Source organism: Melanotaenia boesemani, chromosome 23 (assembly GCF_017639745.1).
Source record: "Melanotaenia boesemani isolate fMelBoe1 chromosome 23, fMelBoe1.pri, whole genome shotgun sequence".
In the NCBI taxonomy this organism is placed as follows: domain Eukaryota; kingdom Metazoa; phylum Chordata; class Actinopteri; order Atheriniformes; family Melanotaeniidae; genus Melanotaenia; species Melanotaenia boesemani.
Window position 1 is genome coordinate 19936538 of NC_055704.1, and position 18549 is coordinate 19955086.

An 18549-nucleotide genomic window follows, 5' to 3' on the forward strand; every position below is an offset into this window, starting at 1 on the left:
TTCAATTTAATAAAAAGGTGATGGATTAGTTGTCTGCATTTCTTTTACAAATGTATTTAGGCGGTCTAGCATTACAGTGTTGTAATCTGCGGTAATTATTATTAATGACTTTTAATTACAACAGCGTCAGGACGTCGCAGATGAACGTGAGCGTACTGCGTTAGTCGCAAACGTCCTGACTCCAGCAGCTGTACAGCCATTCTGCCTCGTCCATCAGCTTGTATTATGCTGCCTTCAAGCGAAATTGGAAAATTGCACGACCAATTGTGTTAATCTTACTTGTATTGAGTTATAGCCCGTTATATCGAACGTTGCATTTGATTTTAGATAAATTTCAGGCACCCGAACGGGTTAGTTTGTGCAGATAGTGTTGTGTTTAATAACCAAATTTGATGTGTAGCTATATTGGCATGATTGTGTTAATTATTTTGATGTTAGACTGTTCACACTATCACAGGTTCCATAAGCCTGCAAAGATAATATCAAAAAAGAAAAAAATAATTCTAAACCATAGTCCATTTTAAATTTGTTCTTGGTCAAATTTATCAAGAATGGAAAAGAAAACTTTTACTAGGCTTTGTTTGGTTGTTTCTGAGTGCGTTCGGATGTCCACAAGTGAACAGAACAGTTGTGTGTTTCCGGGCAGCACTTGAAGGTAGCAGTGCGCTGCCGTTGCTCTATTGACTGTGCGGCCACAGTGGAACATAACAGCACAATGTCAAGGAAGAAAACAACATAACCTCTCCACGTCCAGTGACTGATTATGGCAAGTCGATGGCGAGACGGTCCTCGCACCTACTCAGCAGAACACGCCTGTAGCCTCAAAACGGCGCCCCCCCAACAAGAACCCTCCGGTGATACAGAGGATGCGGCGGAGTCGCAGCGGGAGCTGCCGCGATGGATGCGGCTTTACTTATACGGAATGCACGGCGTGACTTTGGATGTCTTGTTCTCATCGTTGCAGGGGGCTTTTAATTATCGGGAACCTAAACTGGTGGGCTTTTCCTCTCCGTATCTTTGCATCATGCACTCACTGACCCACTTTGTGCTGGAGAAGATTTACTCTCAGAAGAGGTGTTTCCGAGGTCGGCCTGTGGTGTTTCATTTCGTCTTCTACCCGTCCGTGTACATCGGACTTCAGCTCCTGATCGGGAACGTTAATACTTTGACCGAGCAGGTGCGGGTTGTTTCTGGGACTCAGCTGGCAGTGCACTACCTTCTGGCTCTGTATTTCTCCCAGGTGTTTCACAGAGGACTGTCACACCTGCAGTATCACCCCTCCTGCCCCAGCGACCTCCTGAGGAAACTCTGCAACCAGAACAACGGTGGTGATCGGAGACCTTCCAACGGTCTCCCCGGCTATGCCCGTTTCCTATTTTTTGGTATGCACGGCTTTCTGGACGAGGTCCTTTTCACTTCTCTATTCAACCTGGTGGAGAAGTCTGACAGGACCCTCAGCGGCCACACGTCCCTGTGGTCCTTCCTGATGTACGGCAGCTGCAGCTTCATGGTGGAGAAACTCTACCTTCATCTGCACTTCAGCCGAGGCTGGGGGACGTGGCAACGGCTCCCCATCTACATCTGCCTTGTCTACACCTGGGAGCTCACCTGGGGCCTGGTCCTCAGGCAGTTTGATGCCTGCTCTTGGGATTACTCCCACTACCCCCACAACTTCATGGGACTCATCACGCTCCTCTACCTGCCCGGATGGGTCTGCTTGAGTCTCTATCAGGACGTGCTGTCTAACGTCCTGCTAAGAATCACGTGCATCAAAGACGAGAAGTGTAGCAGTGGGGTAAATGGTGAGCTTAATGGACAATTGGAGTCAAAGAGCAAAGTACTTTAATTTTATTTTATTTTTTTTTATTTATTTTTTTTATGTTTTGAATACTTCCTGGATAAAATCTGGTCAATATTTGATTGAGAAAGAGACACAAAAAGGCAAATTTTACTGTAGAAGAGAAAGTAAACAAAATGCATAAGCTATTTTGTTTATTACCAGACTAATTATTGGGAGTAATGAGATCTTTTAAAGTAGGTTTCGGCCTTTTAACCTGCCTCAGGTCATGATTAGCATTTATCACATATAATAATATTTAAAAAAAAAAGATTAAAATGAGTTTGGAAAAGGGTAAAACAACATTGTACTGACATGTTAGTAAGATGAGAGTCCAGAGCACATTTAAGTCTGGACTTAGAATGCAGATTACACATTTTCCAGTTGTCAACTCGGCTATGTCTGATACTTCAGGGTCCATTAAGACCCTGGTTGTTTACTTAACCCCACTTAAATTGTTACTGCCATTTTCATCTGTTTAATAAAAAAAGAAATTAAATGTAAAAATTACTCACATCTTCATGAAAGTATGAATATCCACTTTCTTACCAATCACAGCTGCAGACTCGCCATCTTATGCATTGCAGATGTTGCGGCAGGTCTGACGTTTTGCAGGATTTAGGTTTACATTAGCATGTTTTTGTGTGTCTGCATGCAAATAATATAACATGTGATAAGTTTATGGTTTAGGTACATATTACCACCTAACACTCCAAAGTCAGTATTTCAAATATCTTATGAGTTTTTTGTTGTTTTGTTTGTTTGTTTATTAGTTTTGTTTTTCCCCTGAAATATGACCTGAGTAATGCACAGGAGTTATAAACAATATAAACTCAGTCATACAATAAATGTAGCAAAGGAGAGCATGTAGCTGAATGGATCATTTGGGACCAAGTTCAATTTTACTGTGATTTTTTCATGAACCAAACATAATTTTCCTGGAGTGCCTTCCTGTGTAAACGTACACTCAGTTAAACAAGACGAGGCTCTTCTTTTTACCTGCAAGTGCTAAACTTGTCACATAACGCCGTAGACTTGAATCTGATCAACTTTTATTCAAACATTTGAATAAAGGGCTAAACTAGTCACATGCCCTTGCAATCTGTGAGTAACGTTCAAAATCAACCACTTTTGATTCTTAAAATAAGAAATCAGCTGTTATTCTTGCTTTTAAATTATTGATAAAATAAATTGTATTCTGTCTGCACAAATTCTGTTGTAATTTAAACAATTATCACTGTGTCTGTAGAGCACAAGTTAGCCCTGGACTGTGCCTAGTGTGGTGGTTTTGTTTTTTTCTTTACTTGGCAGCTATACTGATTTTCTTAAACATTTATCATCCTCTCCCACACTAGTGGATGACTTTTTACATCTTATTTTATGGCCGAATAACTGTTCTTCAATTACACTTTCTTTGTGTGTGCACTTTTTTGAAGAAGATCTAGAAGAAAAAAAACAATTAAAAAGGCATGTAAAATAAATCATAATTTATATATACCTGATTTAAAATGGAATGCACTGTATGACTTACAATTTTAATTAAATCTAAACATTTACAGACAACTTGTATTTGTTTATTTTATTGAAATAACTTTAAACTGTTTTCATTATTTCACAGAGAACTGAACAAATATGCAAATATATGTGTATGACAGATGCTACTGGGGAGTCAGTTATTTCACAATTCAAGATGTTATGCAAAAGCACCAGAACATGCAAGTAAACAGAGCTTTTCTTTCACTTTTGTATTTATTGCTCTGTTTTTCCCTACTGTGCTGTTCTGTTAACCATCACATACCACAAAGACATTTAACAGGCGGTCACATGGTATTATCAACACTGTCTTCCGCCATTATATGGGATAATAAATCCCAACAAAATCCACCTTACAAAGTGCAAAAACAACCAAAGAGTATTTGGATTTGTGCCTGTAAAGTTATAAACACACTCAGATTAGGTTCTGATACACACTGACTCATCTCACATTACCACTTCCTTTTAGAGAAGCTTCCATAAAGTAAATAAAACAAAACAGCAGCAGTGTCTTATTAAACAGACTCAGAGTAACCTTTGTTTTAACGTTTGTTTTCTAGAGCATTTAAAACAGGGTGAAAGTAACCCCGCTGTATCACATGCACATTTATGTATATTTACAAGCTTATGTTTTAAAAGTGACAACTAATGACATGACAAATGTCAACAAGTGTCTCTTCGTGACACCTTGGGGATCATTGTGATGCAAGCAAACCCATAGACAGCCCACACATATTCATCACCCAGCAGAGCCTTAGTGAATATACACCAGACTTAACTGCATACCATAAGGAAAAGACTTGCTTCTAAAATGCCTCATTAGCAGTCTAAATGTATAATGTATGATTGCTTTATATGAAGACAACACAAGGTTTTATGCAACCTTCATATGAAAACAGGGAGTGAGATGCTGTTTGTCTTGCAGAATCCTTATCAGTTTATTAACTGCTAACAGTAATGCTCCCAAAGTAAAAAAAAAAATACTTGTAAACAGATATGAGGGCTTGAATCTTCCTAATCACACTATATTATTTAAAAGATGTTCAAATTTTAAGAATAGGTACACTGCACTATAAGGCATTTCTGCTTCAGCTATATCTATGGTTCACAGTGTAAACAACCAGGGTCGGTTTACATATACATATACATATATGTATACATATATGTATACTTTTTTATTGGTCTTTGTTTGTTCCATCTGATGTGGTTAATTTTTTTTCCAGAAAAGTGAAATTAAAAATCCAGTAAGGTGACAAAGTTTTCTTTAAACTGAATTTCATTGGGTGGATGTGGACAGTCAACAAGAAACTTAGCACATGATAAAATGTGTTTGCTTTGACTGAATTTAATCAATTTTGAGGGTAATCAATTGTCTTTTTGGTTTTGCAGTACTTCAATTAACATTTGTATATGCCAACACCAAAAACACTCTATATACATATATGCCCTGAGTCAAATAAACAGGGTTAGCTATTAGCTGCTAGGTGGTGTAGCTAGCAAAACAAATGATTTAGTCTAATTCTGCCAGAAATCAGTGGAAGCCAAAACAGTGAAAGATTGGAATGTAAACTTACCATAACGCAAGTTGTGAGAAATTAGTCTCCAAACAAATTTCCGTCTTTGTCGTCCATCTGCTGGATGTGTAAGTAGAAACTTCTTGCTAACAGACTAGCTAGCTAAAACAGCTTGAAAGTGTAATTTCTTTCAGTCTTTTTCTGCAATGATTTTATTCCACAGCAGATTTTTTTTTATCAGCAGTTAATTTAAGAATTAACAAGAAAATGTATGTTCTGAAAAAAAATTATTAGAACACTACACTCACATGACTTAAGGAAGAGTTTTAATCAGGCAACATAAATGAAAACACCTGTGTGTGGATGATGAGTGAAGAATTTTTTCTTTTGCTTTGTGCCCTTCACACACACACACACAGACACACACACACACACACACACACACACACACACACACACACACACACACACACACACACACACACACACACACACACATATATATATATATATATATATACCAGCTCTTTATTTATTACCTGGTCATCCCACAGAGAGAAACAAACAACACACAGTGGAAGACAGTCTTTTTATGTCCCACATTTATTTACATAAGCAGTCAAATCATATACAAATATCTACTAGGTTTTTTTCCCTAGGTTTCTGCCACCCCAAGAATAGAAATTTAAATTCTAACCAACATTTAATGTAAACTAACCTTCACCTTATTAAACCTCTGATGCCCAAGAGCAAGTGGCTGTAGCATGTAATGTACTACTATATGATGGTTTTATATCAACACTACCATAAATTTATATATATATATATATATATATATATATATATATATATATATATATATATATATATATATATTAATGTATATCCACAAACAGTCTGTTAAAGACCTGAGTAGTAGTTAGAACCCAACTGTTCTAATTGGTGGCTAAATTTTTTATTTTTTTCATTTTTTAATATTTCCTTTTTGTCACTTTCTCTCTTTGACATTATCTTTATTAATACTGACCTGTTGTTTATTGTCTAACATCAGTTTAGTTAGACTGTAAGACTTTTGGTTCATCCCTTGCTTCATACTAAATTTCATCATCTTGGCTAGCTCTCTGTATGTCCTGGGAGTGCAGCTCAGACCCTTGTAGCACTGACATTTAAATCTCATGCCTAAAGTCTTCAGGTCTGCCAATGTGGGTCTCCCTAGAACAAAGTAACGTTCCTGAACACGCAGGACTCTGAAATTCTCAGGGTTGAGGTGAAGGTAATAACTGGACCTGGATTTTTTTCTGACACAGCGGCCATTCCCTCGACACAGGAAGTTGCTGCAGAGCTGGGCAGCTGCTGTGACATTAGTGACGTAAGGGTTGAGGACAGAGGTGAGGTAGGATGAGAGGGCTTCACAAGAAGTCTGGAAAGAAAATGAAAGTTAGTGGGAGCAAGAAAAAAATATAAACACAGCAATGGTTTTATGGATGCTTTATTTAACTCAGTTGAGTTCTCTTTACATAAAACCACTTTACAATGTAACTCACCTTAAGACACTTTAAGGCCAAGACCCTATAATTTGATTTAAATAGTTTTTTGTATGAATTTGACAAATAAGATACTGAATCTTGATTATTGTTGTTTAGTGATCATATAAAGTGGGTCAGTACTTTTGGACAGATCCAAATGACTGTTTTTACTAAAATATTTAGCTAACAAGGCTAAACTGAACTGAACAGACTGAAATTAGAGTGAAAGATCTACTCCTTTCATTTATAGCAAGACAGGAGGCAGTCTGTATTACAGTGTATTTCCTTTATAGCTGTCTAATCCACTGCATTAGACATAAAGATTTGTTGAGCTACTATAAGAATATCCATTAGTCTGATTTATGTAAGGTCTCTATCAGAGCAACAAACATTAGCAGTCTATCATCAAGCTAATTTTTGTTCTCTAGCTATAAGATAATTAATGTGGTTGCAGTGCCAACCACTACAACCAATCAGCAAACATTGTGAAAGGGTCTAAAAGATGGGCAGCTCTTTGCTAACCATTAGCTCAGCTACTTTAACCGATGGAGCCCCTCCAGCATTATCATTCCAGCTCACTTTCCCATCTACAACCTATTGTACCACCAATGAAAGCCTTCCCCTAAGTAAATGTTTTGTCTTGGTTTGACAACCACTACACTGTAATGTCTATCAGGAGTCTAGAGGAGGTCTGTGGTGATGATGGATGATGTTACCTGATCATCATAGTCTACGCTGGCCCCCCACAGCACAGCCCCAGAGGCTCCAACTGCTGCACTTTCCCCAATGGTGCTGATCAAATCCCCCTGAACAAAAATGTTCATCAATGGTACTCCACAGATAAAAAAAATAAGAAAAGAAAAAAAACTTTACATGCATACAAATTACATGATGTGATCACTTTTTGCTGCTTTGTGCTTTAGGAATGAATACACACAATTGAACAAAGTGATTGAAGAGGATGAAGATTACACATTCAGGTGGGAGGTTACACCAGGGCAGTGTGATGTTACAGCAAAGAAACCAAACCACCCCAGTAAACTGGACCTCTTAAGGAGAAAAACTCTACTCCTGGGACTTGAGACGTAACCTAAGCTGTATCTAATCTAGACAAGTGGACTCTCGCTCACTTAGGAGCTGTTTTTAAAAAATGTTCTCTGTTTCACTGGTGATTTTTTTTTTTTTTTTAAGATTATTGAGTGACTGTTGTTAGTTTAGATATCTCATTAATCATCTACGCCCGTAACTCATTCTGTATTCTCACAATGCTGTGTTAATTTTATGTATTAACAAATCCACTTGTAGATCATCCCTCTGTACCTGACTGAGGAAGCGTCTGTTCTGATCCACGAAGACGGGCCGCATGTAAACAAACACAGGTGCAGGGTTGCTCAGCCTGGGTAGAGCAGACACTCTCAGAGCTTCCTGAACACGGTTTCTAACCATCAGGGCCGCTTTAGGGTTGTCTGCTAAAGAGACCTGAAATTGAGCAAAGAAAAATATCAGCACTGGCAGATATTATATTAAAGATAACTTATCCACTAAGATTAACATTAGCAACCTGTAGGTACACGGAGGGGTAAAGGGCAGTGCTGGACTTCCAGAGCCAGAGCAGCTCATTGTTCTGTCTCTTCACCTCCTTGGTGCACTGCCCTGTATAGTTTGGCTCCAGCCAGCCATAGTTATAGCAGCTGGGAAACAAGTAGAAGCCCCAAAGGTAGTTGGGTCTCATGGCTTTCCCTGTTTGCAGCATCCCTGACATGAATTCCCTTGTTGCCGCCTACAAAAGAGACTTATCAATATTTAATAAATACTTTTATATCATATATACAGTAATTTGTTTTATTAAACCAGGATGTTTGTTCTGACCTGGAACTCTTGTTTGGCTTTTCTTGTGGCCTGCTGGGCTGTAAGTGATGAGTTTCTCTGCATAACGTGGGCCACTGATAAAGTCTGATAGATTCTTTTATTGCCCCAGTTTCTGTCCCAGAGAGGGCGCCATTCCTCCCAATCAATCACAGCCAAGCCTCTAGTTGTCCTAGAGAAGATGAGGACTACATGACGATGAGCAGTCTTATTCGACTTATAATAATGCCACATATCCCTTTGTGATCATCATTTAATGCTGTATATTTTTATATGTATTTGTTGTCCTGGTTGCTTTTATTGTACCATGGTTTCTGACTTGTGTTATGAATTATCTGTGTTTTTTATGCGTTGTGTTTTGATGGCGAGTTGTTTTCTTGTTTGTTATTTGTAAGACAAAGCAGGTTTACAGGGTAATTCAAAGTGCTAAGTGCTTGTATCTGACATGCATATTTAGCATATTTACATTGGTATGTACATCAAATTATTTAAATAAACAGAACAAAAAATATTATTTTGGAAAAATTTTTAGTTTGGCTATTCCACAGAAGTAGACAGTCAGTGACCAATGTGTTCAACATGGGTTGGGTCAAGTCATCTGGACTGGATTTAGTTAGTTCACTTCTGATGGAGATCATTGGAGTTTCCACTTCAGTGGCCTGTGAAACCATTGATGTTTTAGAGCCTACAGCCATTGTTGAGCATCATAGCTCACCTGTGGTCTTGTTAGGGTTAGGGGTGAGGGTATGAGGGTAGCCTAGTGGTTACAGAGGTGGGCTTGAGTCTGGATGGCCCACATTCAAGTCCCATACACTGGCCCTCTAAACCTCCATCTGCCCCTGGATGCCAAAATATGGCAATCCACTGCTCTCTAGTGAATCCACTATAGATGGGTAAAATGCAAACTGAATTTATAAAGTAAAATTATTATTAAAGTTAAAGTTGTCTATAGTTACACTAGAGGTGACGCCATAGTCCTCCTCTGTTTAGTGAATCTTCAAAAAACTAAACCTAGTCCAGTTGACTTGACGTTAAATACCATGATCTGGATTAATGAGAACTTAGATAACAAAAGTGTTATCCCTGTCAAATGAATAACTGATTTTTTTATTTTACTTGTAGCCAACTCACTTGGATGGGATGTAGTAGTTAATGTCTTCTCTGGCCTTGTCCATACTGGCCTTTAAGTTAGCTCTCTGGGGGATGCCACCATAGAACTGTTTTTGACTTTTGATGTCTACATATGGGTACAGACCCAGTTTGTCTGTATAAAACAGAGTCAAAAACTGGCCAGGAACCTGCAGAAAAAAGAGAAAGTGATTACCTCTCCAATGTAAAGTTTTGACACAATTAGAGTAGAAACAACAGAAACAAGAGCTGGATTAAATTTTATTTTAAAGATATCCAAAAATAAGGAACAGACTTGCAAATGAATTCTGCTTTTGAGTGTCACAAATTTATTTACAACTACAATAAACTTTTACCTTGGCAGGCGTTGCAACGGCTTTAAAGGGGGAGGTGTCCAGAGAGATGTTGTACCTGTTACATACCACATCAGGGATGTTCCACGTAACTATGAAAGGCTGGTGCTCAAACAGCAGCCCTGCTGTGTAAGGCAGGGTGTGAGCCAGATGTATTCCAGGCTGTATGGAAGGTGCTGCTTCTAGAGGAGATGGCAATGGCTTCGGGAGAGGAATGGTGGATGTTTTGGCATGCGGTGAAAATGTTTTCAGAGTTAAAAATGGAGTTAAAGCTGAGCTGGAGAGAGGAGACTGGGAGGTTGAAGGCGATAGAAGCTCAGCAGGGTGGTCAGAGACTTCTTCAGAAGAACCGGGATGCAGTGACAGTTTGGACAGAGGAGATTGGAGGCTTTTGTGCAAATGAACAGCCAAGGATTTATGGGACAGAGGCCAATTTTTGCAGGGGTGCACCACTAACTGTGAAATATGTGTTATGGCTTGAAGATGAGCGTGTTTCCCAAAGTGACAGATTTTTGCAGAGGTTGAGTTTGTGGTTATGAGGGCATCTCTGGGTGATGCTTCATCAAAGAGAGCCACTGACATTTTGGAGGTAGTTGGTGAATTTAACAGTGACAAAGCTGACAAAGATGGCGAAATGGCAGGAGAGGCAATGGAGTTTGACAGAGTGGAGATGGATGTTTTAAGAGCAGTGGAAATGGTAGCTGAGAGGATTAGGGTTGATTTATTGCCGTCACCAGCAGGAAAGGTTATGGCTTTCGGGGTTCTTAGGGAAGCTAATGTTAAGACAGGCCAGAGAGACAGAGTTATGATAGTGAGGAAAGAGTGAGCGAAAGGTGGAAGGCGTGACTGGTTCAGTGAGAGATGCAGCAGAACGCAGTTTTGACTCTTCTGAGTGACTGAAACCATCCTTTGGCCTGGTTTTTAAAAAAAGAACAGGAACAAAAAATCACAGTTCATTCATAGATTTTAGCAACACTTGCAAACTGATGCTTTTACTGTTTCTCCAAGTGGCTTCCACATTTTCTTTCTTTTGCTGTATGTGTAGTCTTCCCACACAGTCGAATGCATAAGGCAACTCTTTACTCTTCACAGCTTTCAAGTCCACTCAGAAAACTTTGTAAATCAAAGGCTATCACCCAGTGACTGTAGTTTTCAAATCACCCCCAAATAAAGCTAACCATTAACAACCATGAGTAAATAACCAATTACAAAAAAATATATAACCAAAACTAGAAGTTACCTGCATAGATTTTCCGAATATTAAAAGAAAGGAAAAGAAAAAGACACAGTACCTGGACATGCCTTCTGCCAAACCGTCCCAGAACAAAGATTTGTTGACTTGCTGGATGATGCAGAAACAGTGGGGATGTCCCTACATGCTGATATAACAGAAGGTGAAGGAGGAGGAGACGCATGATGGGCACAAATGTCAACCAAGATGCCATCTATTGTTTGTCCCAGAGGGGAGGGGGTGGGGAGGGACACCTGGGTGTGAGGTTATGGAGCGTGCACTGTTTCATAGTGGAGCAAACTAAGTCATGTTACTTCACTGATGTGGATGCTGATGTTCCTTAGTCCCTAACTGGGATAGAGTAAACAGATGTGATGGAAGAAAATAAATTGATCTATTTACAACTATAATATATGACATTTAGTGTGGCTTTGATTGTGAGACTTGAGGGTTCAACATTGTATCAAGACAGTTTAAATAAATCATAAGAAAATTTTAAAAAAGAATCAGATTCTGGTTTTAATGAAAACAAGCCATGAAAATTACATAACATGATAGCACCTTTGGTAAGAGCCCAAAATGAACTTTCCCTCTGCAGACAGGAGACAGGAAAGTTTGACACCTCAGTGGCAAGAAGAGCAGATGTGTACTGGTCTTTTCTGGCTGCTCTTTTCTGTGAGGATGACAATTTACAAAACATAATAACTGGAAGGATTTCAGACACATAAATAACTGAAAACACAGTTAATTCCATTTTCTCCTCCATGTTAACCGTCTGTCTGGGTTGTATACCTCACACTTGGTCGTTTACACCGTCCTGCATGTGTTCATGTGTCTGGTCAGGTGCACGCAACACACCATTTGTTGGTGGTTATTTCACATGTTGGTGGTACAGGGAAAACTCTGGAGGAGAACTTTAACCATAATAGTTATTTCTTAGGAGGATGACTGTATTTTTTTTTCTTAGCTGCAGTGTGAGAAGATCTGTTGTTTACAGCAAGTGTATATTTATAGTGTAACTTTCACTTAATATTACCTTCAGGAAGATCCAAAACAAGCCAATTTCTGATAAATGGGTGGCATAAAATACATATTTCAATCATCCAAATTCTTTCAAAAAGGTATTAGATATACAGAAATCAGTTTAAAAAAAAGGTCTGCACACTACACAATGTGCTGGATTAGATTAGATTAGATTAGATTAGATTAGATTAGATTAGATTAGATTAGATTAGATTAGATTAGATTAGATTAGATTAGTGTTTGACCACCATTTGTGACTTAGTAAAAGCAGTGATTTAAGCAGTGTTTTCTGTACTAATACAGCACAAGTGTGTTCTGACAGGTATTCTTGTTCTCTCATCCTTCTCAAGCTGGTACTGCACAGTAACAGGTGTGGGTTTTACACACCCGCTACGAAAAAAAAACTGATGATTTCCTCAATGAAAAGCATGCAACATGTAGTCACTGTGAAGAAACAAGGCCAGCATTGTAAAGGAAGTTCCAATCAACATAATCTCCAATTATGATGCTTTAAACAGCTGCTTAGATGTAGTGTTTTCCTCCAAAATAGTGACACAGCAGCCTCTGTTGTTGAGACAGGAAAAGGCTTAACTGGTCTAATAGATTGCAGAAAGTAGTGTAACAGTGTGTCTGTGAAGAACTGACCATGGACAATCGGTTGTGTTTCAACATACATAGTAGGACGATTAATTTCCAGCATACAAATTGTTGATGAATAGCAGCCTATATAGTGTAATGCTGCCATCTTGTGGTTAAACTGAGGAGTATTTTCCTAAAAAGGAACATTAACTCAAGTCATCAACTACGGAACATCTACTAACTAAATAATGTTGTCTACGTCTCTGTTAATCAATGACTTGATTGGGGATCATCATTTTGATTTAAGGTTGTCTTACAACAACATGGCTTCAGCAGGAGGATCATAGTAGCATCGATGAATAAACTCCTACTAACTATTTAAATAAATGAGAGGCCACTGAAGAGGAGTGACAGCTATCTTCCAATAAGAGTTATTAATTAGTTCTAGGCTCAAGATTATTTATAGGTATTTTAAATGCCTGACTCTCAGTTTCTGTCACTCAATGTAGAAATCAGAGAAACCACTTCTGTTATTGTTGTGTATGGTCCACCTGGCTTTTACTTTTTTCTGAGTTTCTGACAGATTTTTCAGACTTATTATCTCACTTATGCTGAGTACAGATAACTTATTTGTACTAGTTTTAATTGGCTTTTCACAGCATGTACACTAACCTACTGACTCGCTTGGTAATACTCTTGATCTTGTTCTGAAGCATCAAAAAATGATCAAGTAATAGTATTTTCTCGTGCCAACATTACTAACATCTTGTCTCAGAATGATGCAGCAAACCGGGCCGTGCATTCTTAATTTCAAGGTTGGTCTACTGCAATTCCTTACTGAGCTGTCCCAAAATGCATTGAAAAGCCTACAGCTCACCCAGAATGCTAAAGCATAAAAATGATAAGATCTTGAAGATCACATGGTTTCAAATTTTCCCAACAGAGCACTTTACTCTCAGACTGTAGCTTTACTTTTGGTTCCTGGAGTTTCTAAAAGTATATTATCAGAATCAGCTTTATTTGCCTAGTATGAACACATAAAAGGAATATTTAGCCGGCAGATGTTGTAACTAAGTAGAAAATAATAAATAAAACAGCCTCTTATATAGTGGTGTCTATTATCTACAGAGTTATATACAAATACAAATTATAAGTAAAAATATAAAATCAAATATACCGTATATGCAGTAGAGGGTGTATCCTAAAGTCCACAATCATCTCTGCCATCTTCAGCATGTTCTGACTGCACCAGACCTCCAGCTGATCTTCTAGATGAGACCAATGATGGTGGTGTTGTCAGCAAACTTCAAGACATTCACAGAGGGGTCCATGGAGGTGCAGTCATTGGTGCAGAGTGAAAAGAGTAGTGGAGAGAGGACACATCCCTGGGGAGTACCGGTGCTGATGGTTCCAGTGTCCGAGGTGAACTGCCCCAGCCTCTTGCTGGCTTGTGTCAGTAAGGATCCACTTACAGAGGCCAGGTGGCACAGTGAGCTGGGACAGTTTAGTGCAGAGGAAGTGGGGGTTGAGAGTATAGAACGTCAAACTGAAGTTGACAAACAGCATCTGTGCAAAGTTCACAGAATGGCCCAGGTGCTGCAGAATGAAATGCAGTCCTATGTTAACTGCATCCTCCACCGACCTGTTTGCCCAGGAGCCCAACTGCAAGCCATCCTTCCTGAGTCTGGTTCTGCTGATGGTTTTTCCTTCCTGATAAAAGGGAGTTTTTCTTCTTCACTGTCACCTGCTGCCCTGTGCAGCTCCTGATTGAGGACTGAATCAAAGAGAAGATCCACAGAAAGCAGACACATTTGGGCTGCTTTTGGTACTTATGGTTCTGCTACAGCACTGTCAAGTGTTGTGTGAGCCAAATGTAGCCCAGATGTCAGATGCCGGCCTTGACATGGATTTGGGAAGTGTCTTGTGTCACTTGTTGCCTGGGATGTGGATTATGGCAAGTACTGTGTGGGCCAGAATTAGTCCAAATATAAGGAGCTAGCCTGAACACAGATTACAGCTATTTTATTTTCTCAGCCACATGTGGTGGTCATGTGGGTGGGTTTTGGGAGCCAGAGTCACATGGAGTCAAAGCCCCAAGTCATGGCCGGATGTGGGCCAAACAAAGCAGACGATATGGGCCATATTTGGCCCAAACATTTTTTTGCTATTTGGGGATTCAATGCAACCCTTTGGTGTCCTTAGCTAGGCAAGTTTTTTATCCTTCCTGTTCAATGATAAACATACATTTCTAAACCTATTATAAATATGAATCAGTTGCTTTCAACTTGTTGTAGACAGTTAGTTCATCCTAACACACTCAAAACAAAATGGTGTCATTCTCTAAAGAAATTAATCTCTAGCAACTAGCTACATTCAGTAATGGAGATTTGTTTTGGCTTTTCCATCAAAACAATTATTAATGTCTAACTAGATAATTTATTGCATAGAGACTCATTATACAGTTGATAATAACTTATCCAGCTACTTTCCGTGTTTTTTTAAAAATAGATTTTAGGAGTTGCGACGTTGATAACTATAAACACGACTTAATGAGACCTCTTTTAAAACTAAAGTTGCCCAAGTTGGCTTTCTTTTGTAGCCTGTTCATGCTTTTTTACTAAACAGTCTTGAATAAATTAATTAATTTATTAATAATATGAAGCCTTCTATTTTAGATCAGTATCTAAGTCTACCCAATTATTGTCTATGTTCTAAGCAAAACCAAACAGAAAGGCAAAAAAAAAAGTGGCTTAATATTTTTTTTTATTATTATTAAACTGCTGGTGCTTTTTTTGGGGGGGGGGGGCACAATTTGGTAATATTACTTTCTTTAAAGTGTCCACAGTTTATTTATTTATTAACTGACTTTTTTCTATCAATTTATTTATTAACTGACTTTTTTCTATCAGTCATTTTGTATCAGTTCATAGTTATCGTGTGGCTTTCGGGCTGGGAAACACTGGTCTGTTTTGATTATTGAAGCATAGGATGTATCATGTGCGTGGGAAAAAACGTTGTGTGTAAGGGTTTTTTCTCATCAATTCCAGTGGTAATTTTATGACTTTCTGTGACTGTGTATCTGTGTTTGTTCATTGCAAACCTGTGTTAAGTAATACTTAGTAATAGAAAAAAATGCCACTTTACAATGCCTGCCTGTTTCATTGGCCCTGCTGTGGCATTTCCAAAAAATCCACACAGTCAGACATTATGAGGAAATAAGAAAAGGCCAGCTGTCTAAAGATTTATATATAAAAAAACAAGGTCTTAAGGAAATGTTTTTGGAATCCAAAATAAAATAATATTAAATTCATGCTGCCCTATTCCCTTGTTCTCTTGTAATGTCTGATTTATTTTGCTCTATGAAACAGGTCAAACAAATGTTTAAAGGGCAAACCAAACATTAATAATTAACAAGTCAATGCAGACAATTGTATTGTTTATATATGCTTACACATGTAAATGCATAAAAGAATACAAATCCCACAAAAGTGTGTGCATTGGAAAACTTGTCCCATCATACTCACACCTCACATTTTCTTAATAGTAGTGTTAAAAATAAATATTAATACATGATGTCAACAGTATTTGTACACCAACTATTAGTTGTCAGTATCATTCAAATTCAGTGCATTGCATTTCTGTATCTTTCTCATTGTGAATTTAGAAAAAGCTTACTTGCTTACTTACATTGTGACAGCTTTTGGAAAACACATTTCTTCTGAACTGGACTGAAGGCAACTACAGGACAAGTTTGTAAAAAATCTATTCTCTGAAACAAAGGGAAGTGAAGAGGATTGGGGATGTGATTGGCATCAAGGGTTTTGAATCTTTGTAATCAAAACATTGTTTATAATTTCATGTTAGCATCATCTTAAAACCACAGACAATAAGAGGAAATGGCAAAGGGTTTTTTTTCTTCAGGCATAAGACAGTCCCCCCCCAGTCTCACCTACTTTCTATTTTGCTTTTCACCCATCACTATTATAGTATTTTAGTAATTTTCCTGCATGACAAACATAACTGTGCAATTAACTCAGGCTGAATCATTGCTATACTCATTGATTTAAGGCTAGTCAGAGTAGTGCTGAGTTTCCTCATGTGTTTTTCATCCTGTCGCTCAGGTTTTTCAAGCTTGACAAGAGCAGAAACGAAGGCTGAACCAGGTGGAAGTTTTTGGAAGTGAAAGAGCACACACAGCACTGGTTAAGCATATGTTGACGCTGAAGGCATAGGAAAAATATTCTAAGTAATTCTAACCAAGAACTGAAAAATATGTAGCAGGAACAGAAAAAGGACTCATATTTATGAGTCAAATATACAATAGATCAGGAACATTTGGCTATTGTGTGGTTTCATTTATTATTGGTGATACAATAGGGGACATTGAGCCTGTCATTGTGTAAGTGCCACAGAAATATCATCGCAGCAACTCCTACAGTGACGTAGGTAGAGGATAGATAAACTGAAAAGGCTACATTTCTGAAACACTTTTCCCCCATGCACACAGAAACAGTAGTAAGTAGTAAGGAATGCGGCACAGCCATTGAGCTTTTAAGGCAAGAAAAAAAATTGTGTTGTGTAATAAAGAAGACAAGAGTAGACTTGCAGAAAAATAGGTCTAACTCAAAGTCTAAAAAAAAGTATCACAATCTGATGGGCAGCTCAGATACAATTTTTATGACATCTGAGGTTACAGATAATATGTCTACATTATTACGCTGACTGAGGCATCTACACAGTGATTTAGATGAAAGCATTTATCACACACAGACTTGTGACTTTTAAAAGTTAGCTCAAAATCAAACATGAAGAAAGAATGGGTTTGGAGTTCATTCACAAACATATTTCAGAGTAAAACTGGGCTTGTAATTTGTTTCATGCATATTATTAATGAACTCATTTCAAGTCAAGGTTGTAAGTATGCATATGACTCAAAATGCAAATCAAAAATCTCAATTCATCAATTCCTAGACAAGAAATGTGACATCATGAGGACTGTATGTACAGACACTGAATAATTTAGTTACAAATAGTCAGATAATGGTCACATTTATTAGTGATATCTTTAGCTTTAAAACATGACATTAGAGGAACTTTAGATGTAGGATTGAAAAACCTGTTTATAAGTCTGGCTGACCATGTTGCAGAGTGTTACAAACTCCCTGAGGTACATTATGAAAATATGTGTAGGCTGGAAATGTAGCCTTTGTTTAAAGCTGCTTATTACAGCCTTGAAATATCTGTTAAATGTATACAGGTATCTGCTGTGAGGAGTAAATATAAAAAGTGTGTGGCTCATAATGAACACTATAATTTGTTGTTTTGTCATCTCATTTGGCTCAGGATTATAAAAAGGAAAAAGACATACTGACATGTATAGTTTCAAGGATATGTCGGCTTTGGTACTCCAAGCCTTGAGGCTATGCTCAGTAAATGGAGCACTAATAATTTTTCCTTTGCTTTATTTACAGGGTATTTGTAATAGCAATAAAAAGAAAGATGTTTGCATCTCCCAAGTAACATGGAATGGCTGTTTATTTTCCAGGGAATGTTAAATATCTAAGACAGCGTGAGGCCTTGCAAAGTGAACTGAGCTCTGAACTCTGACCTAAAGAATTTAAAGGCAATTATTAATTGAAGGGAAATTAGAACTGTGGTTCTTACTAGATGTGTTAGCGTTTTCATTTAAATTATATGCTTAATTCTCTAATGCCTCTTTCATGGAGAACTGTTCAGTTATCTTTACTGGCAATACCTTATTTCTTCTATCCTCCCATTCTGCACCCGCACACATTCCTGTCATGAACGCCACGGGCGGACAGGACCAAACCACCTTTACAAAGGGTGATTTGGACTTCGCTTTTTATTCGGCAGGACAACTCCACTGATATTTCAACAGAACGTACGAGTGTTTCTAAAAATCTTTGTTTAGATAGCTTGTTTTTTGTCTATCTATTGT

General features: G+C 38.1%; 2 protein-coding genes across 2 annotated transcripts; one reads left to right on the forward strand and one right to left on the reverse strand.

Moving 5' to 3' along the window:
• Positions 1-685: 685 nt before the first annotated feature.
• On the forward strand, positions 686-2170 carry LOC121634462 (transmembrane protein 229A). Its single transcript, XM_041977106.1, has one exon. It carries the CDS (start codon positions 764-766, stop codon positions 1844-1846), a length of 1083 nt encoding a protein of 360 aa, XP_041833040.1. The 5' UTR covers positions 686-763; the 3' UTR covers positions 1847-2170.
• A 3685-nt stretch (positions 2171-5855) lies between these two features.
• Positions 5856-10339, reverse strand: LOC121634525 (hyaluronidase PH-20-like). Its single transcript, XM_041977225.1, has 7 exons — positions 9761-10339; positions 9408-9574; positions 8280-8439; positions 7972-8190; positions 7731-7889; positions 7127-7216; positions 5856-6304 (listed from the first exon to the last, which is right to left on the reverse strand). The coding sequence occupies exons 1-7, from the start codon at positions 10337-10339 to the stop codon at positions 5873-5875; spliced, it is 1806 nt and encodes a 601-aa protein (XP_041833159.1). The 3' UTR covers positions 5856-5872.
• Between the last annotated feature and the right edge of the window lie 8210 nt (positions 10340-18549).

Excerpts from the sequence above, each read along its gene's own strand:
- LOC121634462 (XM_041977106.1), top strand. The coding sequence starts at position 764 with ATGGCAAGTCGATGGCGAGACGGTCCTCGCACCTACTCAGCAGAACAC.
- LOC121634525 (XM_041977225.1), bottom strand. The coding sequence starts at position 10,339 with ATGTCAGTGGCTCTCTTTGATGAAGCATCACCCAGAGATGCCCTCATA. Across the intron at positions 7,890-7,971 it reads ACCCCTCCGTGTACCTACAG|GTCTCTTTAGCAGACAACCC; the intron begins GTTGCTAATGTT and ends GCTCAATTTCAG. Across the intron at positions 7,217-7,730 it reads ACAGACGCTTCCTCAGTCAG|GGGGATTTGATCAGCACCAT; the intron begins GTACAGAGGGAT and ends ATTTTTGTTCAG.